At 31.4% G+C, this 18,492-nt stretch overlaps 1 protein-coding gene across 5 annotated transcripts in view; it reads right to left on the bottom strand.

The window, feature by feature from the left end:
• The window catches only part of Nlg1 (Neuroligin 1), a 104,962-nt gene that overhangs the window by 15,020 nt on the left and 71,450 nt on the right, over window positions 1-18,492 (bottom strand). For all 5 annotated transcript variants that reach the window (XM_070109406.1, XM_070109396.1, XM_070109407.1 and 2 more), the window contains exons 10-11: window positions 4,085-4,236; window positions 3,127-3,242 (exon numbers count right to left, since the gene is read on the bottom strand). In XM_070109406.1, coding sequence (XP_069965507.1) covers window positions 3,127-3,242; window positions 4,085-4,236 — 268 coding nt within the window. The remainder of the gene's footprint in view (window positions 1-3,126; window positions 3,243-4,084; window positions 4,237-18,492) is intronic.

The following is an 18,492-nucleotide window of genomic DNA, read 5'->3' as shown; positions in this document are numbered from 1 at the left end:
GCCTACCTTACATGGGGTATTCCATATCCGCATGTTCTTATTGTTTTCTTTCTGTTCTAACTACGCATTACTTTAGGGAAGATACTGTGGATTATAGGCAGCTAAATAGTATTTAAAAATGATACGCCTAACCTATAACCTATATCATTGTTATCGATTAATATATCCGATTCAAAGCTGTTTCTTTTTTCATCTTACTATTACTTCGTAATAGCAGCTGTTAAGTGGGGAATTTTTTGAATTTAATGAGAAAATTTTCCATAGTAATATTTTTTGTTTCTATATGATCATAAAGAAGAGGTTTCGAAAAACATAAAGTCTGCACATTTAAAAAAAAACGGACCCTAAAAATGTTTGAATAAAAATTTTGAGTTTTCCCGATGTTAAGTCAAACTAAGAACCTTTTCACTGCCTACAACTCCTGTTTCTATAGGACTCGTAATTTTGCCGAAAATCAAGATAAATCTATTTTGACCCTTAAAAATTAAATCGCGCTTTCATCTTTCCAACCTCAGGTCGGCCGTAATATACTTTTTATTTCATTTTTTGTTATTTTAGCATTTGTTTCCAAAGGCTTTCGTCCTATAATAATGTTTTTTTTTTTTGCTTTAAAAAATTGTCCACCCCGGTATATTTTCCCATTAGTGAATTTTGTATAGGTATAGCTTAAATTCATTTATATAATAAAAGATGTTGAGATTAAAAAAGATTTTCACTTGTTTTTTGTTCTAATTTTTTTTTAATGCCCTTTAAGTAAAGTTCGTTGTTGAAAATATCTTTTTTATTTATGATGTGATTTTCATGTAATCACAGATTTCAAATTTGGACAGGATGCTATCTATCTCAATACTATTTATTAGCGATTGATTTGGAAAATATTTTATCTCCTTAGAGGCTTTTGCGTTATTTGAATTCAAAGTAACCTGTGAAAGCGAAGATATAACGATTGTAAAGTAATCAAAATCGGATTTTTTGTTTTTTAAATTGAATACAATTTATTTTTCTTCCCATTGTATCTTCTCTCAATTTTGTCTTAATATTCACACTCGTATCTTGTAAATCACATATATTTTTAATTTTTTTTTTTGATATGTGGTGTGTTTTCATCAACGTTAAAGAGTTGGTCAACTCAATATAAACTATATATTTTTTTATAAAATGATGAAATTATTTCTTTATGAAAAAAGCAAGCAGATATACTTAATTTTTTAGCTGTTGCGTACGTGTATTTTGCATGGAATGCCCCGCTGTCATCCTTTGCCAACACACACCAGCATACAAAATCAACATAAGCATGTACGAGTATGCGTATTCGCCTGTGCGCAACGCTTCGAACGAAAATCAAATTGAATTAAACGGCTACCAATTAGTGGAATACTTTCGCTCGTTAGGGCGCACCAACATAAGGTCGCACATTCCCTTACATACAAGTATATATATTTATTATTTTAATGGGTTGATGGTTGCAGAAGCGGCTGAGAGCCTATAGAGCCTAAATGAGATAAAGTGTGTACACTCACGAGTTCATAAATATACATTTATATTTGTACAAACGTCTGCACCGGCATATCCTAGACGAAGGCTAGAGCTCATCGTCCTTTTTAGGCTTTTATAAATCTTTATTAATTTAATGGCCTATTACGGCTTATATTACATAAATGCCACGATTTACAGACGAGTTGTGCTCCATGCTGCCGAAACGCTTTTGGTATTTTATTGAGTGCATATTAATCTCATATTGCTTTTCCTCATTATAACAATTTATTTAGCAGCTAAGTTGGCTATTCGAAACAAAAACAAAAACAACTAACAATTTAGTAATTTTACAGTTCACAGGTTATATTAATGAGATTCTGTTGTTTCTAATTAAATACTATGAAAGCATTGCGGCAACGTGGAGCCTATTATGACAAAGGAGTAAAATATGTATTTACTGTTACGTCTACATGTATAACGGTATATTGTCGACAGTCCAATAATCAGTCAAATATATTACAAACGCATTATCTTTTTTTTGCTCGGATTATAGTTAATAGCAATTAATAATTAAATAAGTAAGCAGTGAATTTTGCTTTATCAGACTGGTTATAAAGGACTATTCACCAGCTGATGCTATAATTTATTTTTGAGTGTAATGCTTATCGCTATTGAACAGTGATTTGGATTTTATAGCCCCTGAATACAAAGCTTTAGTATTTATACCTATGCTGCTTGGCTTTAAGGGATGTAAGATAGTTTGAGATATTTATAAAAATATTTTTAGGTACATTCGTGATAGATTCGATATACATATTCTCATGAAAGTGGGTGTATTTTCTGACGCTTCGACAGCAACAACATGCACTATGCGTGTCTGCGGCTAGGTTTCCGCCAAGTAATCGCATTTCAGTCGAGATTCGTAAAAGGTTCTAAGATATGACATAGACAAGAAGATCGTAAGTTTATATTTGGTTATGTTGAGTCTTGAGGTTATATACTACAGAATGTCTTCCATTGCAGATGCGAGGTCACAACATTCGAATGCAACTGTATCAAGATATCAAATACGCTGGATTTGTGGTCAGTAATTTATGTGGAAACTAGGACTGTAGCACACTTTTATACCCTGAACAGAGTTTGTAACACCTAGAAGGAAACATCGGAGCCTCCATAAATTATATTTATACAAATGATCGCCATGATGAGATGAGTCGATTCACCCAAATCCGTTTGTCTGCATATACGCAAATTAGTCTCTCAGTTTTTGAGATACAAAACTGGAATTTTACACCCCTTCTTCCTTCCGTTTCTCCACACGAAGCTGCTCATTTGTCGGAACCGCCGTTATCGGACCGCTATAGCATACAGCTGCCATATAAACTGAACGATCAATATTAAGTTCTTGTACTTAAAGACTTTTTTTTTGTGAAAGTTATTATAAATTCGGTTCAACCGTAGTTAACGCGTTTTCTTGTTCCATACTTATTTCAAATAACATATACGTTTTTCTTGTTACCATATATTAAATATGAGGAATTTCTGATAAAAATATTCAAGCTCAGTTTCAGAACTCCCAACGTATTCGACGACCTCTACCCTACACATAATCAAAGGTTTACATATATGTATGTAGTATTATCAACTCACCAATATTCATATATGATTGCGTACGTTTATTAAATTCCGGCCAATCGAGATCATATCTATCCCATTCCAATGCATGTAAATTGATGAAACTACCCTTCCAAGGTGCTTTCGGATTTCTGTTGATAGTACAAAAAAACAAAATAAAATAAAGGCTGAAATACTCATATAAAGCTGTATAAACAATTATTTGATGATGTGCAATCTTGGCTAAGCAATCAACTTTAAAGGTCATGAAAATTCACTTTCTACTTGCAGGACCACCCAGAGAATATATATAATATTTAAACGAACATTTGCGAAATAAAATTGAAATTCATTCCGGCTTGTGTAGAAATATACAAAAGTATAAAACTTTATTTCTTTTGCCAGCAGTCGTCACTACTACATATATACGTGCATACACTGACACACACATCCACTGAACAAAGTCACATGTATATGCAGAGTAAGCTTTCTGCAATGCAGTTTTGCACATATTTGCAGTAAAAATTGAATTTGAGTGCACTTTCTAGATTCTGTTACGTAAAATCCATTAAATAAAATGGCCTGAAGAAAGCATTTGCGCTTCTATTTTACAGCAACACAACTGCAATTTTGCAAAGTCACAGCAGGACTTAGTTAAAATGGTATAATTGGATTGTGAAAATAAAATTTTCATAAATATTTATAGATATCAAAATAACAAAACCTTTTTCGTAAACAATTTTTGAAGTGTTTCGAAAAAAAAAATAATTATGTTAATTATTTAAAAATATTTGAGGTTTTAACAGCTGTATGATAATAATTATTTAACAATAATACTATAATCAGCATAGTCAATGTTATTAGTTTTCAGATAGTACAAACAATAATCTATATTCATGCTTTGGATATTTTGTTGCAAATTGCTGCAGAATTCACAACAAAACAGCTACTCATTTCATAAATGCACATAAAAAAAATTAATTGCCATGTATACCCTGTTTTCGCGAAATTAGTCCAGTACGTCATTACTGCTTCGGAAAGCAGCTTTTCCTGCGCGCCATACGAATTGCTAGGAAAGGGACCAGCTGGTGCAAGTGGAGCACCGAAAATGAAGGCTAACTCTTCACCCGTAATGCTATGTGGCAACTGCAAATAAAAAAGAGTAAAATTAAAGCAAAAATATGTGGCAACTGCAAATAAAAAGAGTAAAATTAAAGCAAAAATAAAAGAAAAAAATTATAGCTAATTAATCATATAATAAGTACCAAATAAGAAGTTTTTTTTTATTAGAGATTAATTAATAATCACTTTTTAAAATTAATAAAATATACTTTCAGTTTTTTTTTTTTTAATAAAGTGAAATTAGCCGAAGTAGTCGTACTTGATACACCATTTTGCATGCTTTATATGTATATCATATTTTGCGATTTCAGTTTGAAAAAATAACTTTGGCGCACTGATAGATTGTACCGATTTTTGGGAATTTGGCTACAACATTGCCTCTGAGCGCTTGCGAATTACTTTTAAAACGAAAAGGAAGATTTTCACTGAGTAAAACTGAATATATAGTACACTGTAGGTTTATATTACTCTACGTTTGATTTGTATTAAAACCTTAAAACTTTCCACATAATGTTTCGCATATTTTCGGTAAAGAGCCTGAGAATGGGGTTAGTATGCGCGAAAAAGGGGCGCACAATCCTAAACACGACTTGAAAAATAAATTATATTACTAACGAGCTGATAATATATCACAATATAAGATATGCAATTATCATAAAACCACGAACAAACTCAATAATTTCATGAATAAACTCGAAATCTGTGCAGATAAACGATGAGAATTTGCTAAAATCTCCAGAGCAACAAGAACAAAAAGGTTTTTTTTTTTAGAGCTGTGTTATAATATTCGGTATTATGGGACTAGAAAAGTATATATATAGTACGATTTCGATTATTTTTTAATTAGAGCGATAAGATAAAAGGCTAAACGACTATACATGCCATAAGAATATGAAACAAAACATTAGTAGTTTGTAAGATATAAACACTTAATATAGATATACGAGATGGTAGAGCCACAATTACTTTAAAGTATTTTAAACAGATATATAGGTATTACCATCTCTACCAAACATAAAGTTAGGAAGGCTATTTATTTCGAATGAGGCAACTTTCCAAGAGCTTAAACGATATTAATTCTGCAAAGAGGATTTTTAAACAATTTGCAAGCTTCCATGTTTCTAACACTTAGATTTCATATAATCATAATTAACAAGCTAAGACAAAGAAAGAAGGTGATTAATAAGTAGAATCATAGCCAGCAAAAATTTAGACATTTTTACAAACGTATTTGGGAATATAATTTGATATCAGCAAAATTACAAAACTTCAATTACTAATACTAACGTTTTTTCTTTTCTAAAATATGTGCTACTATTGTAAATTAATTGTTAAATACCACGTAAGCAAATTTTAATAAACCAAACTAAATTTCTAAAATAAATTCATTACTAAATACCAAGAAAGAAAATTTTATTGAATATCTCAAAAATTCTAATTGAATTAAATATATGCGACGGTATTTTCAAAGTTGAAAACATTAATTAAATAAAAGGGCAAATTCGAAATTAAAATATTCAAAAACACAGCCAGCGCAGAAATAAAAGCGCAGCTAAATATTTTGTACAAAATATATAAACAGAACACATTCCCATGTGGTTTAGTGAAAAATTATTTCCTCTCAATTTTTCAAATCAATTTACTACCGGAAATTGCATAGAAATATTTAAATTGCTGTGTTGTGTGCACGGCAGACAAATGTTTTCCGTTTTATTTTAATTAGATTTAAAGACGATATGAATTTATTTTTTTTAATATTTTATTTCTTTTCTAATTCACACTCACCGCAATTGCGTAGGTTTATTTGCCACAAAATATTCATGACAAATTATTTAGTGATCTATGGTATGTATCAATGCAAGAATGCTGACTGTGTATCAATTGCATTCCCGTTAAATGTGTATAAAATTGTATCAGGTTTCTATTAAAATCGTGCAAAAATTCTCTATAAAATTTGTTGGTAATTGTCAAACACAAATGTGCATAAATTTGTAACAATGCTTTCGTTTGTTCACTAAAATTAGTTTATTTGTTAGTTGGTTGTAGAAAGCGAAGAATTTGTGAAATTTTTATGAAATTCTTTATTATATAAAATATTTAATAATAATATCTGCATATGTAGTGCAGGGTAAATGTGATGGTAACTGCTAAGCTTATTTTGCTGCAGAATTTCATAACTTGAAATAGACATGGGAGAAATATAAAATAATAAATTAACACTAACACATAGTTCTTCATTTAGCCAATTCATAAATTTTTCTTATTGTGTGTTTAAGATTCCTTTCACAAAATCTTAAATTTTTCAAGATATATTTATTTATTTTTTTGTCGTTTTGCTTACTCACACATTTTGGTTTTATATTTCGCTCGTACATTGAACTAAAAACTTTTGGTAAATAAATACAAGTCGGAAATTTTATGCTTCAGTATACAGTACAAAGCATTCAAGTGAAAATGTTTTTCCTCAAGCGTAGAGACAAAAATTTAATTGACCACAGCAACACTAGTTTTTTCGCTGTGTTTTCCATTACCTGTTTGAGTATAACATTACCTGCTCCCATTTAAGCGCAATTAAAGAAGTTATGGAAAATAAAATATATAAATTTTGATAGCCAGTATATTTCACTTTATTTTGAAATCTCAATTTAATCTGAGTTGATTTTTCTTTTTCATAAACTGAATAGTTTATTCGAAGGTTAGCGAAACGGCATATTGATATCCAATGACCAATGTACCAATGTAGCCCAACGATAGTTTAAGAATTTAATTGAATTTAGATAATTAATTTATTTTCAACCAACTCCATCTATTAAGAAAAAATTAAGGTTATTAAAATACCATTTCATACTAATATAAATTTAGACGCACTCTATATGTTTCATAAATGTGTATTAAATATAATTTTGTATACCAAATTGACGTGGAAAATGTTCTGCATTTACTACTCTCATTCTTTGATATGCGTTGTAGCTGCTGTTCAATACAAATCAAAAGTGTAGCAAAGTTTTGCAAGTTTTGGCTTAATATCTGTTTGCAACATAATATTTTCATTTACTTTATTTTGCACTTTGCTAATTTTTGTTTGAGTAAGTTAAGTTGCTAAATTGTAGCGAGCAGGGAGCAACAGCATTTACAAAAATAACGAGGGAGTATATATTAGGATGGGCTAAACAAAATTTTTTTCTTACAGTGAAAATTAATCCGAAAGAACCAAATTAAAGTGCTGGTAACTTTTGAGCTATTAAAATTAATGTTACCAGCTGACGCATTGTGATTTTTGATTTCCCAAATAAATAAAGTAGGAATATTTTTAAAATTTATTTGGATTTGTTTTACAAAATAATGTCTCAGATTAAAAAAATTATCTTCATACACTGAACAGGTTATATTAAGTTTGTCACGAAATGAGTAAAACCCAGAAGGAAACGTCGGAGACCCTATAAAATTTAAATATAAACGATCAGATGAGCTGAGTCGATTTAGATTCTCAGTTTTTGAAATATCGCTCTGATCTGCACATTTCATTTGCTCGCAAAGAAGCTAATCATTTACATCATTTATCGGAACCGCCGACATTGAACCACTTAAGGATATAGCTGTAATTCAAACTGAATGATCACATTCATGTACTTGTATCGAAAACTTTCTCATTTGACGAGATAACTTCATAAAATTTGGAACTTGTTATTGTTCAAGGCAACGGTGTAATCTCCAAAGAAATTCGGATCGAGTCACTATAGCATATGCCTGCCATACAAATATTTTGTATTTTTGAAGAGTACTATAGTGTTTGGGTTTTTGGGTCACCCTAGTATATATCTATGTACAAGCAAATCGACATGTATGAATATCTGTTTGTGAGAAAGCAAAATAGTAGTCAACAATTAGAAACTATTCACTGAAAAATTAATCTATTAGAAAAATATTGGATTATTGAAGAAAATCCAAATATTTTTTTTAATTAGAAATTAAATAACTTGTCGTATCTTCAACAATTAGTGGAAGAAGCACTGCAAAAAATTATTGGACAAGAACTTCGGGTTATTTTTTTTTTTTTTATTATTTAAATAATAAACCTTGTCAGTCAACACGATAAAAATTTTATTGAAATCCAGCAAAGCTTAGTTACTGATTGCCAGCCTATTGTATATATTTAACGAATTTAATATATAGGCATACATTTGGTATTATCGATATTTAAGGTTTTCATAATTATCTTTGTTAAAATTTTGTTTTCTTATGACATAACGTCTAAACATTCATTTTCAGCATATTTCACAAGGTTTCATAGCGCTTTGTAGTAATTTATTGCCAATTTAATACAAATGGTTTAATTAGTTAACTGCCGATATTAATACGCTGTCTGTTTCAATTTTGTCTTAATATTTGTGTAGAGAAAATATAAATGTACAATATGAAAACCAAGATAATATTTAAAATATTTCTATTTTGTCAATTCTTGATTTTGCACTCAAAACTGGTCTACATAATCTGTGGACTATTTTTTTATTGAAATCGGTTTTCATTTTTATGAGACTGGCACACTTTTTTTAAATATGCATCTAATAATAAAAGTTCTTTGAAAAGAATATATGTTTACACACAGTTGGGTATGAAATTCATTCACTCACTCAATTCAATGCAAAATTATATAATATATGCCGGTAAGCTATAAGAATTATCTCTCGCAACGTGGAAATAAGTACTAATAACTAAGATTTTCTTTGGGTAAACGAAAAAAGTGCATGTGCAGAGAAAGTTGGAATGTATCTAGATATAATATAATATATAAAAGTGTCCGCATTGCAATCAAGTTTGCAACTTGAAATTAATTGTTTAAATGAAATAAAGTGAAAATCAATGCAAATAAAATTTTACCTACTTATATGCTGAATAATGGAGAGTTCCTCGACTAAAAAAATGCAAGAGTTTTGTGATGATTTACCTGTAAGTTTAAATCTAACACAAAGTTAACATCGACTTTTAAATATATATAATACTTATGCAGATATCTAGCATTCAATTACTATTCCAATAATTTCTAGACCATCGAATATCTTTTTGTGTGAATCCGTCAAGTTCATATTCTATAAAATTAATTATTTTAGATGGGGTGTCTAAATGTATGACTGTTATCATTCAGGTTAATAGCATTAATTTCTGTCAAAAAGACTAACACAAAAATATCTTTTTGAGTTTTTGTGTGACAGCGCTTCTTAACCATCTTCGAGCCGAAGTAAAATTTGTAGGTGGCGAATCTTGATTTTGATCGATCACTCTCATTTATTTATAGGTAATAATATGTATAGGTATATGTTTTCAAAACCTATATTTACATTAGAGTGAACCAAAAACAAAAAAATGTCGAATTTTTGGGTTAAAATTAATCTATGTAAAGATAAAAAAATATCTCTGCATACCAAAAGTTTTCAACTTAATTTTAGATGTGTCGTTGAACACTTCGAATTTCCCATTTATATAACAAGTAAAAAAAAAAACTGTTTTCATTTAAAATATCATAACTTTTGAAACGTGTAGATATAATTTTTTACATGACAGCAAAAAATTTCATAAGAAATGTAGCTCAAGCGATTTCTTTTCAACTCAATATATATTGGACCAGTGCAGAAGCCTTTGAAGAATATTAAAAGGAAAAAGATTTTCCTAGCAGACTGAAACCCATCGGAAACGAAAGATAAAATAATAAAAATTTAAGAAGAAATAATTATAGACCGACCTGAAGTTGGGAAAAGGAAGGGGCGGGGCGTATTATTACCTATAACATTGCCATACAATTTTTTTTATAGGACCAACAATTTTGCGGGAAATAAAAACATCACCTCACCTTCATTTTCCCGACCGCAGATCACCCGTAAATTATTTCTTTTTTAATGTTTGTAATTTTTTTTTTCGTTTCCTACTATGATTTATTTTTTGTTTTTAAAAATTATCTACCCTGGTTTATATTATATTTAAAAGCTTTGAAAATGAAAAAAAACATCTAAATACGCAGAGCAGAGTTTTTACGTGTTATATAAATGGAAAAAGTTTAGTGCTCATTGGCGATTTTAAAATTAAATTAAGAATTCTGTCGGGTAGGGAAATTTTTTCTGTGTTTATAGGTGCATTTTAACCCATAAGTTTGGTATTAGTATTTTTGGCACACCCTTATATACATATATACAAAGGCTGTTTACTGCTCAAATGTCAAGTTCGTGACTAGAGTTTTTTATTTATTATAAAACCAGACATTGCTTACCACTGTCACTCTATTCATGTCATTCATTTTGCTTTTTTATGCTTACTTTTATACAGCATTTATTTAAGTAATTTTTTGTATTCATTTCAACACAGTTTCTTTTGCCACTTTTCTTCGTGTTAGTTTTACACTTTCATTTTCTCGCCAAAATAGTGAAATGAAAACTTCCGGCTTTCTTCTGACATTTCCTTGCCATTGTAATTGTGTGCGAAAATGTAATTTTGGCGCAAAACATGACGCAAGGAAGCACACACGTACCATATATATATACATACATATGATTTGTGACAAGGCCGTATATTTGTTTGTATCTATAACTGCACGTGTTCGGCTATAACCTCAAAGCAGATGCTCCGCCAAATATTTACGTTCCAGAGAGCGTGAAGTTTTCTTTGCTATGAGGTGTTATCACACGACAACAAAACTAAGCCACACTCTTGCACTTGTGCTTACAAATGAGTCTATCTACAAGTATATACTTTCATTTACTTGTTAGTTGTGCAAATTGTATATGTGGTTATTTCCGTGAAGCATGTGTTAGTGGCGCGCTTGTGTGTAAGTGAATCAGTTTGTCCTTACAAATATAAACATGTTTTGTTGTAAACTTGTTTGCTTGCCCGTGGCATGTGTTCAGCTGTTGGCTCAACATGTCTAACGAAATTCATTGGTTTTATATCCTTGTGCCGCATTTATTCAAAACTTGTCCGCTATTTTGTTAGCTATGTACATAACTTGTTTTGATATCGTTTGTAACGTTTTTGTTGTTGCTGATTACTTGGTTTTACCTTTGGATACTTGCCAAACTGGCAGATCGCTCGCTATTGTTCTGTGGTAACGTTAAACTTTACCAAGTTGATGTTCTTCAACTATAACGGTACGTCTTTAAATATAACTACAACAACGAATTCACTATGCATGTGAGACATTCCTTTTAAGTACACTTTTGTTAGGTTTCTTAAAGATATTACTTTGCTAAAATTATTTGGTTGATTAGCGGTTATAAACAAACCTCAGATCAATTGTGAATTCTTGACAAACTTCAGAGTCATAACCACTTTTCTACAAGCTTCGAAAAGACTGCCCAATATCGACATGTGAACGTTAGTTGAGAATTGTCAGCAGTTTTAAGTCCTTATATCAAAATCATTCTTCGTTCTTGAACAGGCTAGAATCAACCAATAATATGTTTTTCTAAATGCGGTTGACTCCAGACAATCTTTCGATGAGCTCGATATATTTCACTTCCTCAAAGCTCAAAGTTTGTAACTTACTGATAAATTTATTAAGTTTACGACTTAAAAAAGGATATTGCCATCATAAGGTTTTTTATTATATAACATTTTCTGTATATACATAGGATTTTGTCTATTTGAACCAACTCATTAAGTCGGCTACAGACGGCTTGCTGTTACTTCTTCGACTTAATTGGACTGGGTGGTTAATTCAAGCAATAAGTACAAATCCCTCTGAATATTTAATCTGCCGTTTTGCACCTCACTTTGATAGTCTTTAAGCTAAAGTGCTTTCGCATTTGTTTCAGATTATTTTTGATAGAACCTAATTTATGGCATTTTACAACTTTTAAATTTTATTACGAACAGTTATGACTAAAGTATGCTTAATTTTACTACGTCAGTTCTCGGAGTGGTCTTTCTATGGCTATACCTATCAGGCCATTTTTGTTGGAAGAGTTGTTGCGATATTAGACTTACCCGAGTTCTACATATATTACGTGTATAGTAAAAGGGGCTTCTCAGAAGCATTAAGTACATAAATGAAACTTGGGTTATTTTTACTGGGGTTGATAATTTGTTAAGATTTCCTCAAAAACCCTTGTATAGTTTCGATTTTAAAGAAACAAATTTTGCAAATAATATTTCTAGCTTTCTCAAAATGGCACACCATGTGGCAGAGACTTTAGCAAAGGTTAAATAACTGTTATGGTACTAAAGTAAATTTGGTAAGATTTGCAATTAGATCAAAAAATATGTATGCATTCCTCAACGAGCTTAAATTAACAAAGATGTACACTGCAATTGCGTATATAAGTACTTGCGTTATCGTATCAACTCAACTGGTAAATTTGCTTATGCGTTTCTTATTTAATGTGTACCTATTAGAGAGGCAAACAAATAAAATTGCCAAGTGTCAAGCATAGAAAACCGACCAATAAATAAGATAACTTAAAGTAAACACGAGAAAGTTTAAAGTTGTCAAGCTGTAAGTGAGTAGGAGCGTACATAATATGCTCATGTATTTATTTATTTACAGTAGAGCTTTGTAAGTAAAACCAGCAACCCGCTTTCGCTGCGAGCACGCTGTGAGCTAACAAGCAAACTCTTCATGCATGCAAACTTTGAGAAACGCCATGCCGCGCTGTGTAGGCGCTACACGTTTTTCTTGTTGTTGTTTTTGTTTGTGAATCCTTTGTTAGCTGTGACCTATTTAGCTTCAATTTTCGGCTAAACACAATCAAAGATTTGCGCCAAGTCACGTAGTGAATACAACTACAAAGAGTGACCACGAAAAGCGACAATTTAGAAGCACGCTCGTTGTATTTCATTTCATTTGGTTGTTGTCGTCCTTTTCGCCTTTCTTTGGCAGCTAGCGATTTTTCATGCTTTCCGTATTACTTCTACTTACTCGTTCACGCTTGGCTTGTGCTTCAACCAGCTTTATGCTTAGTTTGTCCTATTTCATTTTGCCGGACTTGTTTGTATATACATACCATATATACAAGTATATATATTTTTTTTTAATATGCCTACGTAGACCATTATTTCCTTTTATTTTATTTTTTGCCGCCGACTACATTATACAGCCTGGTCTTTGAGTTAACATGCATTTTATTTAAACGCTCTTTTATTTATTTGGCCAAGGGCCAAACATTTAAGGTAGCTCAAGTAAACAAATACCACAACACACAAGCACTGCCATGTAAATATTTGTAGACATAAGTGTGTGCATAAGTATTTAGTTGCTACATAAATTTATTTATTTGTCCCGTTACTGGGCTCAAAAATATATTTTATTTGCTTGAAAAATTACAACATAATCGAAATAAACGACAATGTGTAAGCCGTAATAACACAAATCTTCTTTCTCTTTCGCACAAAGTGCCCTAAAGGATTTTTTCGTAAATGTTTTTGTGATTGCAAATCGGTAAGATAATACAAATAAATGATTATTGAGCGGCGCCTGTAGGGAGACGAAGGTATATTACGAAAATTCACATACATAATAATTTGACGTTAAGAGCTTAGAATTGCTGCTGATGCCTTCTTTTATTGGCAATAATCATTAGGTATGCATGAGAGATACAATCAATGAGTATGATATTATATCCAAATTAGAATTGTCGAAAACTAAAGAATCCCGAAAGAAAAAAAAATTGAGAAGTGCGAATTGCAAGAAAGGGAAAATTCAAATGGATTTAAAATTACAAAATTGTATTGTAGTAGGGAATCGAACATACACCTGGTATAGATCACATAGATTGTAGTTAATAAAAGCTCTATACTTCTCGCCTAATCGAACAAATATTACATAATAGCAATTTTATAGCAATGAGATAACCTAATAACCATACTATCTTAAACTGAATTCAATCAGATAATTTCGTTATCTTTTTACAGAATTTTTTTTTTGACAACTTAAGAGAGCTGAAGCAGAGCAAGCAGATAAGTGCCGAATAGAAAACGCTTGACAAACCAAACGTAATTGTAGTGTGGTAAAAAATTTACTTGTCAGTTAAAATTAATTTTAATCCTTTTTGAACCTTTACCTTCTCAACCCTTAATAATTAGTTACATATGCAAGTTATTCATAATGCTGCCGATATGAGCCATACTTTTGTATAATTCAATATTCTACTACAATATATTTACTACTTTATATAGTATGCGAGAAGTGACACATGACGGTTAGTTGCTGTTCCGACCAATATCAAAAAAGCTTTTCTAATAAAAGTTTTCCTCTGAAAAACTTTTGAGAGTAAGCATTCTACAGAAAAGTGCTGTCCCCTTAGTTATTGGATGAAATTCGGTTGCGCCTGGTTGTTTTATTTTATTTTTTTAAATTTATTTTTTGGTTTTTTTTTACTTTTATAAAAGTTTAATATTTAATATGAATATCACTATGAAATTGTACAGCTAGAAATTTCGGGCTTAGGCGAGAGTCCCGGAACAATGATTTATCAACAGCGCTTTGCTTATGTTGATTCATATCTACTTTCTTCATGGTACATATGTAAATTTATCTCCCAACTCTACAAACAAATGTACAACACTCAAAAGGAGGACTGGAAAATAAACAGTAATTATATAATGTCTACTTTAATAAAACATAAATAAGTCAAACGAAAGCAAAAGTCGTTGCTGTTGATAACAAAGATATTTATTTATTTCTAGTGTGTAAAGAATGAAAGAAGAAGAAGAAGAATTTGAACTTAATTCTACAAAGCTGAAATATTTATTCTTAAGCAATTTGTAGCGTTGGCATATAAAAGCCAAAGTGTAAGCTAATAAAGCCATCCTTTAAAACTATATCCTTTGATTTGTGGACTGCGGTTCAATCATCACTGGCATGGTAGAATATTATATAATCACAAAGATAAAAAGTGTAAAGCTAAAAATATACGCAGTTCCGAGTAAAAAATTGTTCTTTCAACCATTCATGTGGCAAAGAATATATGAACATAAAGCAAACCTGACGCAAAATGACATAATAAGACAGTACAAATAAATTCAGATGCCGCTACGTGTGCACAGTAAAGAGTATAACACACAGCTATATCATTGGCGTAAAAATGCTGAAATGACTAGTATGTTTTAGCTATCATGTAGTCCTCACAATAACCACTAACTAAAAAATTGTATTTATTATGAATAGACGGCAGTTCAAAATCAAGACTCTTCGTGAGATTTCGATCCTATGACTAGTAAGGCGTAACTTATTCCGCATTAAACTCAACCGCTAGTAGATTTATGTCCTATTTATCCTAGAGTGTAAAAGGTGCTCTTTTAGAGATAATGAGCTTTATTGTAAATAAAATTAAAAAAAATGAATAGAACATTATTTGGATTTGCTTTGAACATAATTTTGAAATTATGTTGATCATCTTACAATTTGCAATTTAATTCCAGTAGCTGATCTCATTTCGACACTAAACTTATGGATTGTTCACTTAGGCAACTAGTTCGCCAGCTATACACCTAAGAACTTCTATATGCCTAAAAACATTTTTTATGTACACACACATGTACATGTGATTATTTGCTAGCTGTTGGAAATAAGTAATCAGGCATAATGTAAGCTGATGCTGGGCATTTTGCAAATATAATACGCTTACAGAAAATATACTCTTGTGTCTGGCTATATCTGTGAGGGCCTTTCATTCTCTTGCTTGCGTACTTCTGTCCGTTGTGCAGAAACTAATCCGACAAAATGAAGTTATAAGTCAAATGGGCTTTCCTTCTCTTTGCAAAAATATGAGCAGCATCGTGTTAGCTGCATTACACTTGATTTGCTGCTGTAATTTGCCCGTTGCACTCTAATTGATGAGACGCACAGCACACTTGATGCATTGCATGCATACGTACATATGTACATATGTACTTGTGTGTTATTGCGCTTGTGAAAAGATCATAAGGCCTGGATCTAAAGCTATGTGAAAAGTTGATGTTACAGAAAGAATATCCATGCGACTAACTGCAGTAATACTATTTTTGGAGAAAAAGCAAACCTAATTTTACTAGGGAAAATGTAAAGCTGAATATAAAAAATCAGTTCTTAATAGTAATTCTTTTTTGGCTCCCTTTATATATCACATTCTCTTTTGAGTTAGTGAAAACTGTAATAAGAAAAGTTGGAGAATTGTTTTATTGCTAAGTCACTAAACATTTGTTGAATAAATTCGTATGGCTTGAGTGTAGTTTAAACAAGCTAAATCGAGATACAAGTTTGTAGATATGAAAAAATATATATTTGCATATATCGATTTGTTTAGAAGTCAGTAGGCGGGGGTATGTATTTAAAGAAGTTGATGAGTGGGCATGATCCATCCTTTAGTATGTTGAATATACATATGCCCTAGACTAATAAAGTTACGCCAAACTAACTCTTTGAAAAAATTTTACTGTTTTACCGAAAAAGTGTTTGAAAGCAGTGAGCAACTCCGTCCGCTGCAAATATATTGGTTATAAACGATTAAAGTTCGCGCTGTTCAAAAAAGCGTTCGCTGTGTCAATTTTGGTTTAAATGAAGGCGCGCATCTGGGTCCTTTCAAAACCTTTAATATGGGCGTGGCATTGCGCTTTCTAGAATATATTCCATACCTCACAAAATATTTGCTAGATTTGGACCAGTTTTAGTTTATGAGATTTTCGTTACTTCTCCTACTTCAAGATAAATAACTCAAGCATTACCAAGCGGTACAAATAACAAAACGTGGAGTTACTTATGTTTCAAAATTTTGGCAACTTTCAATCAAAAATAGTCGCAAGCGCTTCTTTCTTTCCTTAGCCCACATATACCGTTAAACACGGTATGTGGATTTAGGTGAACCTTAAAAAGTGCTTGCTTCATTGAAAACACTCGAATGTAGGTGTGTATTTATGCGGCTAATATTTTCACAATTTTGCCAACATATGTATACTCAGGATAATATTAAGTAGCAGTACATCTGTCGCTGCGTACTCAAATGTTTGCACACTACTTATGCACATGCTCTTACGTTCGAACATTTGTGCAAATACGTGTGTAACACTACTTATGCACTTTACGCTGAAGCGCCCATTCACTCACTTACGCACTTATACTGCCTGCATGCACGCACTTACATAGTTGTGCACTTACTGAATTGCTTGTCGAAAGAAGCCCTCATCCAGGGCATGGACACGTGCTTGCATGCCATCAAAAGGAACATCATATTTTGTAAAAGTTGAAAATAAAATCCAAGTAAAAGCGTGTGTACAAAGTTTTCGCTCAACATCTTAAAAGTATGTAAGCAATATTGAGCTGGTTTTGTTAATAAACAACATTTTCAATGTTCGTCTCTTATTGTCAAGTCAAATGTGGGTTAGTCTATCAATTTGAAATCCTTGCGGACACCACTTCGTAGCAACGTCAGCAGCAAAGCCCAGATGCCGACATCAATCTCATGTCAGCAACACTTAGATTGACAGAGGGTTTTGTGCTGGTTTCAATCACAGTGTATTCTTTCATACTTTTCTACATCCACCAATTTCCGTTTGTGGTACTTGCTATAATGTTTTCATCCACGTGGGTGAATGATCCCTGTTGCATCACTCACGCATCATCGTCGGTGCTACCGTCAAAACTGAAGTGTTTTATTGCTTCAATTTTGGCAGAGCATAATGTGCTCATGTAATTTCTGTTGTTGGTACTGCTTTTACGAAGATTTGTTAACGACAGACTTCATTTCCAATTTTTCTTACTTAAATTATTTTATTTTTTATCCAAAACCACCAAATTTACGGCTTTCACTACACTCATTCACATCTTTTGCGCATTGCATTTACAGCGCTCGTGTTCGTTTATCAATTTTTCTGTATATACATTAGGGTGCCCGTTATTTACAATGTCGATTGCTTTTTGCGAACGCTCCCTAAAGTTTTTGTCTTTGACCGAAAATCGAGAAATGTGTAATAATAATATTTTCACTTTCTATAAATATATTATCTTACAAGTTATAAGGAGTCAAATTTACACTTCGAATGTACTGAGCATTCAAACAAGTGATTTATACATTATGTATTGCTCATACGACATGGTGTACTGCTTGAAGTACATTTCATGCATAAATTTAACAGCATAAAACTTTGAAAGGAATGCCTTTATGAAAAAAATCAATTAAATCTTTTTTATAAAGCAAAAATTTTTGGTTTAGAATATCTCTTTTCTATTTTGCAGATTTATTTATGTTAGAGATAAAAAATTTAATGCAAAACATTAAAAAGTCCCATGCAAAATATATATTAAAATAAAGAGCGTGTTTGCTT

This window comes from Bactrocera oleae, chromosome 2 (assembly GCF_042242935.1).
Source record: "Bactrocera oleae isolate idBacOlea1 chromosome 2, idBacOlea1, whole genome shotgun sequence".
Lineage (NCBI taxonomy): Eukaryota > Metazoa > Arthropoda > Insecta > Diptera > Tephritidae > Bactrocera > Bactrocera oleae.
Note: the sequence above shows the minus strand (reverse complement) of the source record. Positions and strands in the feature narration are given on the sequence as shown.